This window comes from Scyliorhinus torazame, chromosome 3, assembly GCF_047496885.1.
Source record: "Scyliorhinus torazame isolate Kashiwa2021f chromosome 3, sScyTor2.1, whole genome shotgun sequence".
Taxonomy (NCBI): Eukaryota; Metazoa; Chordata; class Chondrichthyes; order Carcharhiniformes; family Scyliorhinidae; genus Scyliorhinus; species Scyliorhinus torazame.
In genome coordinates, this window is record NC_092709.1 from 262,153,475 (window position 1) to 262,166,608 (window position 13,134).

At 41.5% G+C, this 13,134-nt stretch overlaps 1 protein-coding gene across 2 annotated transcripts in view; it reads right to left on the bottom strand.

Annotated features, from left to right (window-relative positions):
• Nucleotides 1-4,993: 4,993 nt before the first annotated feature.
• Nucleotides 4,994-13,134, bottom strand: part of gba2 (glucosidase, beta (bile acid) 2) — a 94,682-nt gene continuing 86,541 nt past the window's right edge. For both annotated transcript variants that reach the window (XM_072497178.1, XM_072497177.1), the window contains one exon: nt 4,994-8,783. In XM_072497178.1, coding sequence (XP_072353279.1) covers nt 8,574-8,783 — 210 coding nt within the window. In that variant the 3' untranslated portion in view covers nt 4,994-8,573. The remainder of the gene's footprint in view (nt 8,784-13,134) is intronic.

Below are 13,134 nucleotides of genomic sequence, written 5' to 3' on the forward strand. Positions count from 1 at the left end.
CATATGTAAATAGGTATGTATTGTTAGCCTATTTAATATGTACATTATAAAAGGGTTCATCCACAGCCACTGTTAGTACACTTCACTGTTAATGTTCTATGTTCTATAACACCCACTGATTGTCCTAACTTAAACGGGGAAGATGTAAACAGAGTGATCACATGATGACACGGCTACTAAAAGGGTCACAGTGATAGGAACACAGTGATAGGAACACAGGAGTTCTCCGTGGAGCACAAGGCAGAACACAAGCATGGAGTAGCTGCTCAGCTGGTGAAATATTGTTTGTTAAAAGTCCTTGTTCAGTATTTGGGAACACGGAGCGTCAACAAGATTTATGAATATTTTTAAAAGAACTAAAGGAGAGAAAGCAGAGAGGGCAGTAGTGAAATAAGCTTTCAGACATGAGAGAAGAAGTGTTGTCCACCAGGGGTCAATGGTTGGCCTGTTTCTCTTAAAACTCAAACACAGCAAACATTTTTAGACGGCTATTAACAGACTTTAGGAGGCCATGGATTGGTGAAACAAGCAAACACATGGCAGATTAAAAAGTATGAAGTGATTCAATTTGGTAATGAGGCAAATATAGGGCATCAAATTGAAACATTAATTATGTTCCTCTTTTCACAGTTGCTGCCTGACCAGATCAATATCTGAAAATGGAAACCAAGTGATACAATTTTAAAGGGAGTGCACAAACAAATGTTTGAAGATGGCAGAACATGGGGAAAAGGCATTGGGGATCTATAGCACTTGTGGCTTCACAGCGACAGGGTCCCAGGTTTGATTCCCTGCTGGGTCACATTGTGCGTGTGGAGGCTGCACATTCTCCCGTGTCTGCATGGGTTTCCTCTGGGTGCTCTGGTTTTCTCCCAGTCCAAAGATGTGCAGGTTAGGTGGATTGGCTGTGCTAAATTGTCCTTAAGTGTTCAAAAAGGTTAGGTGGGGTTACGAGGATAGGTTGGAAGTGTGGCTTAAGGTGGGTGCTCTTTCCAAGGGCCGGTGCAGACTCGATGGCCAAATGGCCTCCTTCTGCACTGTAAATTCTATGAGTATATATTACACAGCAGTGTACAATACAGAAATAAGCCATTCAGCTGAGCTATCCTATGCTGGTGTTTATGCTCCACAAGTCTCCCATTCCACCTACCTTATTTAAGCCTTATATTTTTTTTTTATTCCCTTTTCGCTGTGTACTCCAACCTCCTTCTGAAAATAGAAAAGCTATGTGCATGTGCCTCAACTGTGGGAGCAAGTTCCACATTCGAACCACTGAGGAAAAAAACTTTGCCTAATTTCCCAATGTAATTTATCAGTAACTATCTAGTGTACATCAACCCTAGATTTGGATTCTCCACATCTAGCCAGTATAACCCATTTGTCATGTAAAAACATCGATCAGATCACCTCCAAATCTTCTCTTCTCTAAAGAAAGTGTCTTAACTTGTTCAATCTTTTCCAATAGTTATATTCTCTCAGTTCTGGTACATCCTTGTGGATCATTTGTGCATTTTCTGCTTCTATGTCCTTTTCATAGTATGGGGAGGCGGTGGCATAGTGGTATTGTCACTGGTTAGTAAACCAGAGACCCAGAGTAATGCTCTGGGGACCCAGGTTCCATTCCCGCCATGGCAGATAGTGAAATTTGAATTCAATAAAAATCTGGAATTAAAAGTCTGATGAGCATGAAGTCATTGTCGTAAAAACCAATCTGGTTCACTAATGTTCTTTAGGGAAGGAAATCTGCCATCCTTACCTGGTCTGGCCTACATGTGACTCCAGACCAGACCGACAGCAATGTGGTTGGTTCTTTAGGGCGACACGGTAGCAGTGTTTAGCACTGTTGTTTTACAGCGCCAGAGACAGGTGAATTGGACATGTGAATTCTCCCTCAGTGTACCCGAACAGGTGCTATTGGCAACTAGGGGATTTTCACAGTAACTTAATTGCAGTGTTAATGTAAGCCTACTTGTGAAACAAATAGATTATTAAAACTGTTCGGGATTGACAATGAATTCTGGCACAGTCTGCGACACCCATGAACGAATAAAAAACAATGGAAGCCAGAATGATGCCTGATCAGGGTCCTGTACAAGTTTGTGGTTTCACTGAATTTTAACCCAGAGACAAATTGCAATAAAAAGTTTTGATGAGGAGTCATACGCACTCGGAAGATTAACTGTTTCTCCCTCCACAGATGCTGGCACACTTGCTGAGTTTTTCAAGCATTTTCAGTTATTTCAGATTTCTAGCATCTGCAGTATTTTGCTTTTTATGTATTTTTAATCCCAATGCTGTGTTAGCATTTTTTGTGATGCCTTTAAAGATTCCTCACCTGGATATTTTCTAAGGCATAGTTGATGTTTGTATTCCTCGGTCAAAGTGCATCATTTCACATTTATCGATGTTAAAAGTTTACTAAATGTCCAGTCTGCAAGTTTTCTAATGTCTCGCATTATTTTGCATTCTTCCTTAGTGTTAGCTTGGTATCTGGAATTTTTGCTAGAGATGCTTGCAACCAAGTGCAAATCATGAAATTTATATTAAAACATTTTTTTTTTTACATTAGAGTACCCAATTCATTTTTTCCAATTAAGGGGCAATTTAGCTTGTTCAATCTAGCTTGTTCAACCTTCCCTGCACATCTTTGGGTTGTGGGGGCGAAACCCATGCAAACACGGGTAGAATGTGCAAACTCCACACGGACAGTGACCCAGAGCCGGGATCGAAACTGGGACCTCGGTGCTATGAGACAGCAGTGCTAAACACTGCGCCACCGTTCTGCTCTGTCATTAATAACAGTGGTTCCAGCATTAATCCTAGTAGAACACTGCTTTCCACCTTGTCCATTCTCAATAGATAACCTTTACAAAAATGAAATTACAATAAATAATGGAATATTCAGGTCAGGCAGCATCTATGAAAACCTTTACAAAAATGAAATTACAATAAATAATGGAATATTCAGGTCAGGCAGCATCTATGAAAAGAGCAACACATTTCAGGCCAGTGAACTTTCATCAGAACCATGACCTGAAATGCTAACTTTCTTCTCCACCGCTGCAGCCAGATCTGCTGAGTATTGCCAACATATTTCAGATGTCCAGCATCTGCTTTATTTTACTGTTGGAACTATTAGAAACCTTTAGGCCTTAACTGGAGTATTGAGGAGTATTGTGGCTAGTTTTAATACCCCACACTTCAAGAAGCATGTCAAAACGTTAGTGAGGGTGCAATGAAGATTTATTAGGTACGAGAAACGTCAAATACATGGAAAGACAAGAGAATCTGGGGCTCTTCGGGTCAGAGCAGAGAATGCTATTTTAAAATAAAGAATAGTGCAAAAGTAACAAACTTTGGGTTCAACACCTACCATCCACATCTCAAGGTTAGACACCAGAAGAAATTCTCAGGAAAAAAGGGGATAGGAACTTCAATTCCACCAGTAACTAATAGTAACTCATTGAAATTCCACTGATGACTAATAGTAATACTTAGACTACCCTCATCACCAATATTAATATACAACTCTGATGGTAATAGATGCAACGCTCCAATATACTTCTATAATAGTGTTATGGGCCAGGGTTTATAAAACTCCAAAGTGTATTATGGAATTCACCTGCCCTATAACGTTTTGTTGAATTTGGCTAGGATGAGCACAAGAGATTCAACAGTCATCGAAAAAATAAGCATTATTCTAAGAACTTAGTTGTTACATAAACACACAGCAAGAATTGTTATCAATTACATACATAAAGATACCCCACAGCTGCAGTAATCTATGTATAACACCTAATGAATTCCCTTTAACTGTTCCAATTCAAAAACAAAATCACATAGGCCCAGCACTCTGCATTCTCAGTTGAATAAGACTGGCTTTTCCTGAGATTCTGACCCCATCTCACCAGCAAGTTTAACCCCTTCTGGAAAGCAAATAATATCTAATGCCACCACCAAGGTGATTTTTACTGGAACAGATATTTAAATTGAAGAGAGAGAGACAGGCCAAAGCACTTTTGTTCTCTGTCTGAGTCCACAGCAGCCAAATGTGAAAGCGAAACCAAAAACTCTCAGCCACAGCTCAGCTCCACCCACAAAAGTGACAACACTAAAGCAATGTGATAAGACAAAAACCTTTCTTAAAAGGGGCACTCCCATGACAATAGCAATTCTGTAACTTCATCCAAATATTACTTCCAGAATCCAAGTGCATTGTACAAGGTGTACTCAGGCTCCCTAATCAATGCTACTTTAAAAGGTCTGATCTCTTTGGGCGCTACCTGAATGTGTCAATTCTGAACTAATCAGAGCCATTCTGTACTTAGCCTTTGCCTGATGAAGCTGACCGGAAGAATTGCACAAAGGGCAGCATGCTGCGTTTTTTTCAGCACATCTTTGTCCACAACTCAGTTCAGCATTAACATTTCTAAACTATTCATAGAAACATAGAAAAGAGGAGGCCATTTGGCCCATTAATTATCATGGCTGACATTCATCAAGGTTGGATTCAAGAAAAGGGAATTCTCATTAGTAATAAGATTATAGCACAGTGGAGACAGCCATTTAGGCCCCTTTGCTGATGCTCTCATTCAACTCCATTCCCGTTGATCCTTTTATATTTCTCCTTTTCAAATACTTATCCCATCCCTTTTTAATTAAGTTTCATTGTCTGTCTCAATAGCCATAAACTTGCTTCCCAGGATTAGACTTGTAGAAGTGGGGGTGAATACCTTCATCGAATACCAGTTTCTTAATGATAATCAATCACAGGATAATGTTCTAGAGGCAGAGTTCTAGTGGTGATACAAGTGGGGTGAATACGCCACAGAAATATGAAATAGTTTCAAATGCGTTTGCTGTATACATTTTGGATCAACGTTGAAATGCATTAGAGCCTCCTTTGTTCAATATTCTCCAAACCAAAGTTGAACCAAGAAAATAGATCAAATAACGTTGCTGTATTTCTATTATAAATGCAAAAACAATCAAAGCTTCTCCGTTGAATTTTATTTCAATCCTTCACACCATATTGAAAATTTACAAAGTACAACATACTGACAAGTGCAATCCTACATTTACAAATGCCAATTGCTGTCCTAGTGGAGCATGAATGACTTTACATGCTAAAAAAAACAAAAGCAACAAAACTTAAAAAGAATCTTCTTAATAAACACTTGGCTATAGATCATGCAAACAGACAATTGTAATTTACTTTCATGTAATATCATACAAAGCATTTTAAGTTTTATAGTAACAAACTATATATGTCCTTAATGCTGATTGTTCAGCTATTACACACAATGGCAGTAATAACCGAACAAGTCTTTGCATCAAAACCCGAATTTAAAAGTAAATAACCATTTTAATCTAGAAAATGGTTTAAGCCAGGTAGCACTTCAATCTAAACTTCTGAAATTATAGATGAACAGCAGCTGCATAAAATCCATTAGGCTTAGATTGCTGCTGCATTTCTATGGGGGGGGGGGGAAGTTAAAGAAGAAATAAGGAATTTCTACTTGCTGTTCCAAACCAAAAAAAAGGTGAGATAAAGTCCTTTAAAAATTTTGAAGCCAAGATCGATAGATTTGTGGCAGGAAGGTGTATTAAGGGAAGTGGAATCAAAGCAAGTAAATAGAGTTACAGATCAGCCATTATCTAACTGAACTGTCATACAGGCTTGAGAGCTCAATGGGACTCCTGTTCCCATCTTTTTTCGCATTATTCTATATGGTGGCATTTTTGTTCCCCAAAAATAACAGGTGGATCAAGTTTACAATTGCAATTAAGTTTTTGCTCTACTGAACTGAATTTTTAATATTTAAAATGTCAGCAGCACAGATTGTCTTATTTTCACTTACATGCTAGAAAATCAGTAATTGATACAGACACCAAGGGATTGGGGTGAAATTCAATTCCAGCAACAGCTCAAAATGGGTAGCAATTTGTCAACTACCTCATCTGCTTCACACCCTGAAGTGAAATTTTGCCCCAGACCTCCATTACAGTCTTCAGTTTTATGTTTCAATTTTTTTCATACATGGCTTCCAATGTGCTATCAAACCAAGTGATGTGCTCACTTGTTCCAGTGAGGGATGCCTCGAGTTGAATGCGATATTGTTTTCCTTCTTGTTGGTGAACCAGCCGTATGTGTTCTAGAATCTAGTGGGTGGTTATAAAAAAGGTGATGTGGAGATGCCGGCGTTGGACTGAGGTGAGCACAGTCCGAAGTCTTACAACACCAGGTTAAAGTCCAACAGGTTTGTTTCGATGTCACTAGCTTTCGGAGCACTGCTCCTTCCTCAGGTGAATGAAGAGGTATGTTCCAGAAACAAATATATAGACAAATTCAAAGCTGCCCAAAAGGTGGTAACAGCAAACACGCCACTGCCATCCTATCCAGCATAAGGCCCACCAGCATCTTCTCAAAGCAGCAAAACGCAATCAATGGCGACGTTGCTAGTGACATCCATATCACGAAAACAAATAAAAGAAAAACTTTTATGCTCAAAATGTCTTTCAGAAAATTTCATTAGGACCCATTTTGTATATTGTTTCTCTGGACACCCATCAGACCACTTTGGCCACTGGAAATATGCTAAATAAAATAAGTCCTATTGCAATAACAAATGTAATGGGCGAGAAAGCAGGACCACTTGTATATTTGGAATAAAAATTAAACGATCCATTAGGTAGCTTTAAGAAAATACATGTGCACCGAGATTTAGAAAGTAATTTTCATGTATGGAACGATCTGCCTGGACTGTATGCAGAACAGTACTTTTTACTGTACCTTGATACACGTGACAATAAATATAAATCTGAGATTCTCAAAATGAACAAACATGTTTGAAACATGAGCAAATTTCAGTGAATTTGTTTAGCCTCTATGGCATTAAATGTCAAAATATTAAAGCCTTTGTTTTCAGAGACAATGCTAAAATTAAACATTTGAAAGTCAGGGCAATAGCTAGAAAATCCTATTTCCAGTGGCTGACTGTATAACTTCCAACATTTTTTGTTAAACCTTAAGTCTTTATAATTTCTGCTTTTCAATATGCAATTGACATTGGTCTTTGAAGGAAAATCTTTTACCTACAGGGTTGGAGATAGGAAAGGTTAGTTTATAGCATTTTACTCCACCTTTCTCCCCCAAATGACCACTGCTTTGCACTAAAAAAAGTAACAATTATTAGACACATGGGTAGTTTAGTCCAATTTAAACGGAAAGTGAAGATGCATAACAATTTTTATTCATCACAGTAAATAAACCCAACATTTGTGCTCTCATTTTGAATAATACACTTGTGGGTGCATTCAAGTAGGCAAGAAACATCCTACTAAAAACAATTTGTTTCTACAAAAATGTACAATTTTCACACCTGGATTTAAGTAACCGGAGGACCAGTTTTAGTGTCAAAAGTCTGTTCCGTACCCAAACGTAAGCATTCCTAACACAAGAATTCAATACAACTGTAGTGCTTTATTTGAACCCCTTTTCAAAAGTAAGTTAAACCAGAAAATTTGATGTGCCCAAGAAACATTTTCGCTCAACATTTTCACAACCATTTATAAAATTGCACTGATTTTCTAACTGATTGTACATATAAAAGTGCAAAGATGCAATTTGATGATCATCTATATTCATAACTTTAAATATTTCAATTCAGATAATGTCTGTGATGTAATAAAGCATATCATTCAGGAACTAAAATATAAATCTGGATTAAAAATATTAGAAAATATATTTAATAATTGAATGTCTGAGCCAGTCATCATTGGTACTTTATAGTTTGAAAGTAATCCAAATTATAGTATCTAACCTGATATTCCACAGTACCAGTTATCATGTGCCTGAAAAGGTCTCAACTTTTCGGTTTCAACATTCAAAAAAATAAAAGAAGTACTCTGTTCTAACTAACAAATTGCAGGGCTGCCCAAAAAACAATGTTTCAGTCTTTCATTACATTGTCAACTCAGCAAATTTGAGATGCTCATGTGAGAACTGAAGCTTTGTCAACTTTTCTTTGTTGCAACAACTATTTGCTGTTCAGTTGATTAAATCTACTACATATGAAAGGGCTTTACTGCAAAGTACTAATGAAGTTCTTGTAATTAATTCAATTCTTTAAGGGGAGTCATTTTACATAATTGAAAGACAAGGCGCTGGATTCTCCATTGGGGGGCTCCTCCGTTTCGCTGGCAGCTTTCCCGACGGCGTGGGGGCACCCACAATGGGAAACCCCATTGGCTAGTTGCCGGGACAGAGAATCCCGCTGCCGGCGGGGACGCGCCACATCAGAAACCGGGTGCAGCGGGAGGGAGAATACAGCGCAAGGTCTTTTGCATGACCCTCTGCCTCCTCCTCACTGAATTGTTACGGTGAGATATTCTTATAACAATTCGCCCAAAAGGAATGCACGTTTTATATATAAACAAACATGACATAAAACAACAAAGTATTGGTATATTTAGACAATAGACAAACTTGTATTTGAAGCCGAGGTTGTGGTGCATTACTGAATGAAGAATGAAGAAAGTAACTGATAAATGAGCATGGACCAGCTTCAGATTTATGTGGAAGAGTCAGACACGTTGAGTTGGTCATGCATTTTGTCCAGTGCTAGCTGCATACTCCAAATGCTCAGAGGTCTCATGTATGCCAGAGAACGATAGATATTCTTCTTGCAATAGGCTTCAGGCGTCTGAAAAGCCATGCCAAGTCTTTCCCACACTGTCCTGTACGTCCCCTCTGCAGTCTTGAAACCTTCATCGACAAGTCCCTATGAATCCCCAGAGAAAGGATGTGTTTAACAATAATAATTTTAAGGATACAATTAACACATAGATTTAAAGAACCAAACAAGTGCTAAAAAGCCATCTTCATTCTTCCAAATACAAACTCCTGGGGATTCAATTAATTGCATATTTAAGTAAAGGAATACAAGCATCAATTACTAGTACACTGAATGCAAAGTTGTGCAGTTAAATATTTGTTGTTCTCCCAGCTCCATAATGAAACATTCTCTTCACACAATCGAGTGTTAATTTAAAGTTTACTTTCCCACCACATACTGGGGTACAAGTTCATAAGATATAGGAGCAGAATTGGGCCATTTGACCTGTCGAGTCTGCTCCGCCATTGCTGATCTCATCGTGGCCTTAACTTCAGCATTCTGCCCCTTCTCCATAACCTTTCAGCCTATTACCAATTAAAAATCTCTCCAACTCCTCCTCATATTTACTCACTATCCCAGCATCATCGCACTCTGGAGGAGCAAATTCCACAGATTCACAACCTTTTGGGAGAAGTAGTTTCTCCTCAACTCAGTTTTAAATTTGCTACCTCTTATCCTAAGACTATGACCTCTTGTTCTAGAATGCCCCATAAGGGGAAGCATCTGCTCCACCTCTACTTTATCCATATATGTTATCATAAGAACAAAGAACAAAGAAAAGTACAGCACAGGAACAGGCCCTTCGGCCCTCCAAGCCTGTGCCGACCATGATGCCAGTCTAAACTAAATCTTCTACACTTCCTGGGTCCATATCCCTCTATTCCCATCCTATTCATGTATTTGTCAAGATGCCCCTTAAATGTCACTATCACCCCTGCTTCCACCACCTCCTCCGGCAGCGGGTTCCAGGCACCCACTACACTGTGTAAAAAAACCTGCCTCGTACATCCCCACTAAACCTTGCCCCTCGCACCTTAAACCTATGCCCCCTAGTAATTGACCCCTCTACCCTGGGAAAAAGCCTCTGACTATCCTCTCTGTCTATGCCCCTCATCATTTTGTAGACCTCTATCAGGTCACCCCTCAACCTCCATTGTTCCAGTGAGAACACTGGATGTTGAAATCTTCTATCCTTACCTGGTCTGGCCGACATGTGACTCCAGATCCATCTTGTATACCTCAATTTGATCTCAACTTATTCTTCTAAACTCTAGAGAGTGTTGGCCTAAACTGTTCAATCTCTCCTCACGCGAAAAATCCCTCATCTTTGGAATCAGCCTAGTGAACCTCCTTTGAACTGCCTCCAATGCCTCTATATATTTTCTCAAATAAGGGGACCAAACTATGCACAATACTCCAGGTGTGGTCTCACCAATGCCTTGTATAGTTACAACACTTCCTTACGTTTATACTCTATTCCTTTAGCTATAAATGCCAACATTCTGTTCCCTTTCTTTATATGTACCTGCATGCTAGTTTTCTATGACTCATGAACGTGGACCCCCAGATCCCTCTGCAGCAGAGCACCCCGAAGTCTCTCCCCATTTTAGATAATACGCTGCCTTCCCATTTTTCGATCAAAATGCATGACCTCACACTTATCCACATTAAACTCCATCTGTCACATTATGGCCCACTCTCCTAACCTATCTATATCCATTTGTAAGGTTCTTATTTCCTCTTTACAACTTATTGTCCCACCAATTTTTGCATTGTCTGCAAATTTGGCTATAGAATGTTTAAAAAAATATATATTTTACTGAAGTTTTTCAAACAAAGATTTTCTGTTTTTACAACTTAATAAAGGAATATACATTAAATGTTATTTAAATAATATATTAAACTAACAGCAGATGGAAAAACAAATAAACAAAAAGCAAATATCAACAACTAACTAAGAAAAAACAAGAACACTGAATAATCCTCCCCCCCCTGGGTTGCTGCTGCTGTCTTTTCTGTTTTTCTCTTATCGTTCCGCGAGATAGTCAAGGAACGGTTGCCACCGCCTGGTGAACCCCTGAGCCGATCCTCTTAACGCATATTTTATTCGTTCCAGTCTTATGAACCCTGCCATGTCATTTATCCAGGCCTCCACGCCCGGGGGCTTCGCTTCTTTCCACATAAGTAGAATCCTTCGCCGGGCTACTCGGGACGCAAAGGCCAAGACGTCGGCCTCTTTCGCCTCCTGCACTCCCAGTTCTTCTGCAACCCCCAAAATTGCCAACCCCCAGCAGCTTGGTTTGACCCAGACCCCCACCACCTTTGAGATCACTCTTGTCACACCCTCCCAGAACTCATGCAGTGCCGGACACGACCAGAACATGAGTGTGGTTCGCCGAGCTTCCCCAGCACCTCCCACACCTGTCCTCCACCCCAGAAAACCTGCTCAGTCTTGCTCCAGTCATATGCGCTCTGTGTAGAACCTTAAATTGAATCAGGCTAAGCCTGGCACACGAGGACGAGGAATTTACCCTACTTAGGGCATCTGCCCACAGCCCCTCCTCAATCTCTTCCCCCAGCTCCGCTTCCCATTTTCCCTTCAGCTCCTCTACCATCGCCTCCCCCTCGTCTCTCATCTCCCTGTATATTCGGACACTTTACCTTCTCCAACCCATGCCCCCGAAATCACTCTATCCTGGAGCCCGTGTGTCGGGAGCCGCGGAAATTCCCTCACCTGTTGCCTCGTAAATGCCCTCACTTGCTTGTATCGGATGGCATTCCCTGGTGGCAACTTGTATTTTTCCTCCAATGCTCCCAAACTCGCAAACGTCCCGTCCACAAACAGGTCCTTCAGCTTCCTAATTCCTGCTCGCTGCCAACATTGAAATCCCCCATCTAGCCTCCTGGGACGAACCTGTGGTTATTCCTTATCGGGGACCACACCTAGGCACTCGTCACTCCCCTATGCCGTCTCCACTGCCCCCAGATCTTCAAGGTCGCCACCACCACTGGGTTTGTGGTGTACCTTTTCGGGAAGAATGGTAGCGGCGCCGTCGCCAGCGCTTTTAGGCTCGTTCCCTTACAGGACGCCATCTCCCACCTTTTCCACGCCACACCTTCTTCTTCCCTCATCCACTTACAGACCATCGACACATTGGCGGCCCAATAGTAGTCACTCAGACTCGGCAGTGCCAATCCCCCTCTGTCCCTACTGCGCTGCAGGAACCCCCTCTTTACCCTCGGGGTCTTTCCCGCCCATACGAAGCTCATAATGCTCCTATCTATTTTTTTGAAGAAGGCCTTTGTAATCAGGATGGGGAGGCACTGAAAAACGAAAAGAAACCTCGGGAGGACCACCATTTTAACCGCCTGTACTCTGCCCGCCAATGACAGGGGCACCATATCCCACCTCTTAAAGTCCTCCTCCATCTGCTCTACCAATCGCGTCAGGTTAAGTTTATGTAGGGTTCCCTAGTTCCTGGCCACCTGTATCCCCAGGTATCGAAAATTCCTTGCTACTCTCCTCAGCGGCAGAGCATCTATCCCCCTGCCCTGTTCCCCGGGGTGCATCACAAAAAGTTCGATCTTTCCCATATTTAATTTGTATCCCGAGAACTCTCCAAACTCAGAGTATCTGCATTACCTCTGGCATCCCCTCTACCGGGTCCGCCACATATAGCAGCAAATCGTCTGCATATAGTGACACTTGATGTTCCTCTCCCCCTCTAAGCACCCCCCTCCATCTCTTAGAGTCCCTCAGCGCTATGGCCAATGGTTCAATTGCCAACGCGAACAGTAATGGGGACAGGGGGCACCCTTGTTTTGTACCCCTATGTAATCGAAAGTATCCCGATCTTTGCCTGTTTGTAATGACGCTTGCCACCGGGGCCGCGTACAAGAGTCTAACCCATCTAATGAACCCCTCCCCAAACCCAAATCTCTTCAGCACCTCCCACAAATAGTCCCACTCCACCCTATCGAATGCCTTCACTGCATCCATCGCCACCATTATCTCTGCCTCCCCCTCCGGTGGGGGCATCATCATCACCCCCAGCAACCTTCGTACATTGGCATTCAATTGTCTCCCCTTAACAAACCCTATCTGGTCGGCATGTACCACCCCTGGGACACAATCCTCTATCCTTGTCGCCATCACTTTGGCCAACAGTTTGGCGTCTATGTTTAGGAGGGAGATGGGCCTGTATGACCCGCACTGCAGCGGGTCTTTGTCTCGTTTCAGAATTAGCGATACCGTCGCCTCCGACATTGTCGGGGGTAATGTCCCCCTTTCCTTAGCCTCATTAAAGGTTCTCGCCAAAAGCGGGGCCAACAGGTCTATATACTTCCTGTAAAATTCCACTGGGAACCCATCTGGTCCCAGGGCCTTCCCTGTTTGCATGTTCCCAATTCCTTTGATCACCTCATCCACCTCAATCTGCGCCCCCAGACCTGCCAC